We start from the raw sequence: 7,134 nt of genomic DNA on the forward strand, positions 1-7,134 counted from the left end.
TTTGGAGCAAGAAGAGGTACGTGATCGAGATTGGGAAAAAAAGCTTAAGGACGCGGAATATACGGATACACGCCGCCAGGCAAAGCCATCTGAACTGAGGGAGGGAGATATAGTAGTTTGTAAGCGAATGATGAAGGAAAACAAACTTTCAACAACGTTTGCTCCAGAAGAATATGAACTCATGAAACTAAAAGGTTCAGAAGCTACATTGAGGTCAGTCAACACGAATCGCGAAGTACATCGAAATGTGGCACATCTAAAGCGATTGCCTAGAACCGAACCAACCGAAAATAAGACAACGGACTCGACAACAGTACAAGAGGACCGAAGCTCATCTATCCATGACGATACCGTCGGCGTTTCATCGGGCAGTAATGTCACACGACCGTTGCGAACACAGCGTAGGCCAGCATATCTTAATGAATATCATACGGATGCAGTTTGGGACTTTTAAGTGAAGGGGGGATGTTGGAGCCGACTAGGCCCTTTGTGAAACAACAGAGATAGATAGGAAAACCTAGCAACACTGGACGAGCAGAAATAGTTAGTTAAGAACGAGAGTCGGTCGTGACGACACCATGTGCGCGTGTGCAGAGCGAGGTTCGGAAATAAAGCGTGGTTGTGTGGAGAGCAATTCTGTGCGTACTTATTTCGTGGATCCGACAATGCCGAAGCCGTCATTTCCCCTACCTATATATCAATTTATTTAAAACCTAAATAAAATTGCAGCTTTGAAGCTGTAAGTAACAGCTAGCAGAATTTCAGTGTTTTGTTTCCAAACTATCGCAACACGTTACATTGCATTCATCAGTTTCAAATAAAGTTAGTTCCTCCTGCGGTTCAACATCAAATGCAGTAAACATTTCCTGCTGCATGACACCGATGAATTCGATCTTCAAGCGTTGAGATCTCCAATTTATTGCACAGTTCATATTCACTGTATCATCACCAATTCCTACTGCCATCAAGGCTCTGCGTGCTGTATTATATGCTGTTAAAACAACTGCTTTAATTTCATCGGACGGAAGAATTTACTCAACCAATCTGCACTCGTACTTTTTCAAAGTTGGAAAATGAATCTGATTCCTATTTTGGTACATGATATTCCAACGCATGTGAATTCTCTTCAATTTGTCTGTCAATTCATTGCTGGTGAAATTTACAACGGTTTGTTCAGTTGAAGACATCGATCGAAGTTCTCTGAACAATTCCTCACATGGCTGACTGGACAAACAATCTTTTATCAAGTTAAGTAAGGCGTGTGCATCTAGCTCTAATGATAGATACGCATTTGTTGTGACACATCTCTTAAGATTTGGGTGGTTTAGCTTGCACCAATTCCGCCACCCACGTACCGCAAAATTGGCAGTCTTGTAAATGAATTAATAGTTAGATGTGTAGACAGAAGAAATACAAGAACTTATCGCAAATTTGAGAGTTCAAACAAATTTCTTTTTAAATTTTATCACGGAATAAATATTACAACAACGTAACTCACCATACATCGTGCACTCGTTCCAAAGGTGATACGTCTTCCTCGACATTCAGAAATAAAACAGTCCCATCGCTTTCGGCTACATTTGCTTTAAGAAATTCGATCAAGGGGTAGTCACTCAGCACATTGTGCTGAAATTAGATTTAGCACAGCTTGGGCACATCCATCGGCACAATCTTGTAGACATTGGATTGTTGTAAATAAAATGGGAGCACTGCTGGACAACTGTCATTGAAGTTGTTCACCACATTACGTGCTGTTTGACTGACTGAGGAACTCAGACCAGCAGTTCACTTATAGATCTAAATACGAAATGTAGGTTCTAGACTGGGCTCAAGAGAAAGAGGCAGTTAATTAGACCCCATTAATACCGTAAATTCAAATAATGCTGCAACTCACACAAAACAAACTAAAGAACTCTATTCATCATCCTCTATAGTCGGTCTCCAACATTGTTTCTCACCGGTTCCAACTCTTTCCGGTTGCTGATAGACCGTTGCCTTTCACATCACGATTACCGCATTATAAAAGCCTAAAACACAGGACTTTTATTATCCTATAAATACACCAAAAAAAAAACAAAATTTCGCACACCCGCCACTTTCCACTTACCGCATCTTCCTCAATCCGATTTATCCTTGCGATTTCAAACCAAAACATTCAAGGTGTCAGAAATACCGGGTTGCCGGCATGGATATTTTACAAACAATCGCAGCTTGCTCTATGACCGGCACAATCGGCAATCTTGTGGAACATGATTTTCAACGTAGGGCCAAACTTCATCTTGTCCTTAACGTCTACGTCACCCACAGTCAAACAATGCTTGCCCTTGCTGTGGTTGAGTACTAGCTCTTTGAGGTGAGCTTTGGTCACAAGACAATTGCCTAGTAAACAGAAGATTTTTTTTTAAATTACCGATGCTTGTTTTTCGTTATATAAAATAAATATTTACCGATTTGCATGTCCGAATTTATCAACTTATTTCGGAATTTGTTGACTGGATCTATCATGTCTTGCACATTGAGCGGTGTGTGAGCCTTATTATGCACCCTCAAGCACGGTCCCAAGGTGAAATAACATGTTCTGTTTCCAGCCCGGAATGTGCTTTCATGGCCTCATCCACATCATCGCCGTCAGATGCATGTGCAACAACAATGATGCCTTCGTTTCTTATAGCGAATTCGTTTATTATTCAGTTCCAACCTGGATCGGGTATCAAGATTTGGTCTGCTTGTTTTCTGACAAACGTCAGTTTGATCGTTTGTTTTTAAAACCCAGCTCAGGTTGACGTTCGCACTGACAAAAAGTTCGGTTTCGCACTGGGTTGGAATTGGTTCCAACCCCGATAATAAACGAATTCGCTATTAGTTTTGTCTCCGTATATTGCGACCGATTCAGTACATCTTTAGACTCGAATTTGTTATCTGAGCAAACGTGGTATAATACATGCATGATTTTTTTGCGGATCGAGATCGATGGATCCTATTGTTTTTCCTGTCACCTAAAACATGCGTTATGCTGAGTGCAAAATCATTGCATAGCAGTACATTGCACATCTTTGTCCTGGAGTTCGTTTAGTTTCGCACGAATATCGTGGATCCACAAAATGGGAACGTTTCCGTAAACATCATCTGACGACAATGCAACAACATACACACTGAGAGCAGCAGAACCTATAAACGGCATTTATTGATGTGTTATTTGAAACCGGGAATTCATAGAATATTTACCTGTCGCAAGAGGAACAGCTGGTGTTTTTAGCAGCTTTGATGGTATCGACAACGTGATTTCTTTCTCGAGCGGGTTTCTTATGGTAACGTTCACAAAACTTAAAATACAATCTAGAGTGGTATTATTCTTCCTGCCCAGGTTCCTCCACTTTTCTTCCTCTCGCAAAAAGATAAACAATTCCAATTGTCAGTTCTACCGGGAAACGTCAAAAGGGATAAACAAAAGAAATTAGCTGATCACAAACGTCTCATGGAAAGCCTTATTGACTCGGATTTCGAACTGTTCGTTTTGCTGGATGGCATGAATTGATCCAAGCCTGCATCACGAATGGTGTTGGCCAGCTTCAGAATTAGTTTTTTCTCCTCTCTGAGAAATGTAAATTGTTCCGGGTTTTCTGCGTGAATCCCGTATATTTCACACATTTTCTCAGAGCCGCGGTTCACGCATGCTATCATATCGTCCTCTATGGCACCCAGATCTTCGTCCGTGAACTTAAGAATGCGTTTGAGAGGAACAACTCCTATTGATAATTGTATTTTCTCCCAGAAACACCGGTATATTTCCTGCAGATAATCAAATATTAAAATATTTAATATTTCCACCATCGGTATTGATGCTTATATACTTTGAGCTAGTGTTCCCAGTGTACAATGTTATAAGTGTAATAAGCATAGCTGTCAAATTTCACTTCAGTATTTAGACCACCTCAAATAAGCTTATTTCAATTTAGTACAGCACCGGTCATTTCAATCCCTTGGCGGGATCTGCAAACCGACGCTCTGTTTCGACCAGGAAGCGCTGATGATTCATCCCAAAGATCCACCGAAAACAAACGAACACATGGTGCTTCTCGTGAACGCATCGAGCAGAACAGAAACTGTAAACAGAGAGGAATTACGCCTCCGCATGCTCCTGGCTCTCTTGGATCCAGCTAATAAAGATTTTTATGCATGAACCACTGTGACACATAAACAACCAAACGTCAAACAGAGCCATTCGAGCAATCGGATGAAATTCCACGTCTCTTTCCAGACGAAGGGAACTAGAAAATTGTGTTTGGAGTTTGTGAATTTTCTTCACACTTAACATTTAATTAACTTAACTATTTTAGAACATGACACAGTGAAGGGGGATAAATATAATTTAAATTGTGATTAATCTAGTGAATTTAATAAAAATACATACGATGCCTACCCTCCACCGAACGGCGCTGATTTTGATGATGCTGGCAGGATGGCTATCCTGCGCGGCGGCACATGGCTGGGGATCGGACGATATGGAAGTGTTCGATCTGGTCGAGGAAATAAACGAAAACTTCTACTCGCTGATGCAGATCAATCCGAATGCCACCAATCAGGAAATCAAGCGCGCCTTCCGATCTCTGTCGGTACAGCTCCACCCGGACAAGAACGATGCCGAAGATGCCCACATCCAGTTCCGCAATATGGTAGCGGTCTACGAGGTGCTAAAGGATGCCGGCAAGCGGGAGAAGTACGATAGGGTTCTGAAGGAAGGCCTGCCGAATTGGAAGTCTGCCCTGTACTACTACCGGCGAATGCGCAAGGTCGGTATGGCCGAGTGTGTAGCCCTCCTGGTGGTTATCATTACGGTGATCCAGTACATTACTGCATGGGCAGCGTACGCCGAGAAAAAGTACACCGCTGTAAGTTGTGGGTTGATCGCTGGGATGGATGTTCGATTAATTGAAGGAAATTGTTTTTATTCTCCAGGAACAAATCATCGGAAGCAAGTTGAAGAAGCTTCAGAAGAAGAACAAGACAGCCGTGGATATTGATACGATATTGAATGAGATTCCCACGCCCAGCATGTTTAATACGCTGCCGTTCCAGATTCCGGTGTGGACCTACAGGACGGTGACCGGAACACCGGGTGCGATCAAATCGGCTATGAACTTCTATGCCGAACAGAAGAAGGCGGAAGAGGAGAGGAAGCAAATGTACGTTTTCAGTCTGTTTATTCTCGTTGGATTTTCACAATGTCTTAACTTACTTTTAGGGAGATAGAGGAAGAGGAACTACTGCGGAAGCAGGAGGAAGACAAAGCCAAGCTGAAGGAAGATCGCAACCTGCGTAAGCGCAACAAGAAGTTTGTCGCTCCGGAGAAGACTGACGAAGAACTGGCCGCCTATACGCAGAGTATTATCAAGCAAAGCGCTTCCGCAAACGATCAGACCAAGGCGAAACCGATAGTCACCGGTGGTCTCTGGACTGAGGACGACCTAAACGAACTGGTGCGCCTGGTCAAAAAATACCCCGGAGGGACGACCGATCGCTGGGAGATCATCGCCGAAATGATGGGTCGAGTCGTCTCCGAGGTGACCTACATGGCGGCTAAGATGAAGGATGGTGCGTACAAGGTGGCCGGGCAGACGGAAAGCGTAGCGGAAACGATCATGCAGAAGGTCAAGACCAAAAAGACTGATCCGACTGCCAACGCAGCGGAAGCCAATTCGAACTGGTCCCAAGAGCAGCAGGCAGCTTTGGAAACAGCCATTCAGAAGTACCCCAAGAGTGCATCGTCGGACCGATGGCAGAAGATTGCCAACTGCATCCCCGGGAAAACTAAGGAGGAATGCATGACACGGTACAAGTATCTGGTGGAGCTGGTCAAGAAGCAAAAGCAGGAAAAGGATCGAGAAGTGGCGGCTGCGGCTGCACCCGCGGAAGCGGACGAATGTCCGGCGGAGGATGAACCGGCCGCTGAAGAGCGGATAGGGGAATCCAAATCTAAATCGAAGGGTAAAAAGGCGCGGAAGCCGGAGGCGGTTGCTGACGCGGTCGAGGAGGATGGCGACGGTGAATCAGCTGTAGCTGATAAGCAGCAGGGTGGTGGCAAGGCGAAGAACAAGCGACGCGAACGGAAGAAGGTCATCGAGTACTACAGCTACGAAGATTCGGAGGATGGCAGCGAACCGGGCGAAATTTAGTCTGCTTTCGACGGTCGGATTGAGCGTTTAGGTCTCGTGTGTTCATGTTTAGTTAAGTGATCGGTGGTGACGACTTTTGACCTTCGGAATGAAGTTCAGCTTCGGGAGCTACGGCGAGCCGAGAAGTGTGAGTAATAAACTTGATTGATTGCACAAAAACTTCGGTCGAAACTGGTGGATTTGATTGTTCTTCGAATGCAAGGGTGGGTTCAAAATGCATTTGCATTTTTTTTGCGAGCTATCGAATGTTCACGAGAGCGCCTACAATCAATTGATGTGGTAATCAAGAGGTTAGCTACCATGGCATGAGAATTTATCTGCGCTATCGCGCCCGTATCACACGTTTATTTGAATGCAACAGGGGGGTATTGAAAGAAATTGACTTACTACTGGGAAGAGTGATGTATGGCTGGTATTAGGCGAATTAAGTGTGAGTTGTTCTCACCTGATTATCGTAGCGTAAGCCTAATTGGGGATGGATTTCTTTCTTTGCGATTATGTAAGATTGATTACGTGGGGAAATTGATTCAAGTTTTAGCGATAGCGGCGTCGGTGGTGAGCGTGATTACCTCTCACCCCAGCAGGCCTGGGTTCAATCCCAGTTGGCGCCGCCGGGATGTTCTGAGGCATAACATCTCTGATCACGCCTTCCTTCGGATGGGAAGTAAAGCCGTTGGTCCCCGGTTCATGAGTTGATGGGTCGATAGGTAGGGTCCAGGTGTGGGAGCTGCCTTCCTGGCGTCGGTAGCATTGGTGCTCAGCACGGAAAATAAGATCGACGGAAAACAAATCAAGGAAAAAAAAAAAGTTGTCTTTCCACTTTGCTAACACCAAATTCCACGCAGTTTCACAGGAATGACCTTCCCGATTGTTCTGGTATCAATAAAGAGTTGCTATTCAAATCCTCCAATAGCTGGCCTTTAACAACAAGTTCTAAAATTTACTGTAATGCGAGCAAGGG

General features: G+C 44.2%; 1 protein-coding gene across 1 annotated transcript; it reads left to right on the forward strand.

Annotated features, from left to right (window-relative positions):
* The first annotated feature begins 4,238 nt into the window (after positions 1 to 4,238).
* Positions 4,239 to 6,337, forward strand: LOC135698688 (uncharacterized protein F54F2.9). The gene is made up of 3 exons (XM_065218768.1): positions 4,239 to 4,889; positions 4,957 to 5,183; positions 5,243 to 6,337. Exons 1-3 carry the CDS (start codon positions 4,413 to 4,415, stop codon positions 6,171 to 6,173), a joined length of 1,635 nt encoding a protein of 544 aa, XP_065074840.1. The 5' UTR covers positions 4,239 to 4,412; the 3' UTR covers positions 6,174 to 6,337.
* Positions 6,338 to 7,134: the final 797 nt, after the last annotated feature.

This window comes from Ochlerotatus camptorhynchus, unplaced genomic scaffold (genome assembly GCF_037179485.1).
Source record: "Ochlerotatus camptorhynchus isolate MF236.1 unplaced genomic scaffold, CSIRO-AGI_Acam_v1.1 ptg000094l, whole genome shotgun sequence".
In the NCBI taxonomy this organism is placed as follows: Eukaryota; Metazoa; Arthropoda; class Insecta; order Diptera; family Culicidae; genus Ochlerotatus; species Ochlerotatus camptorhynchus.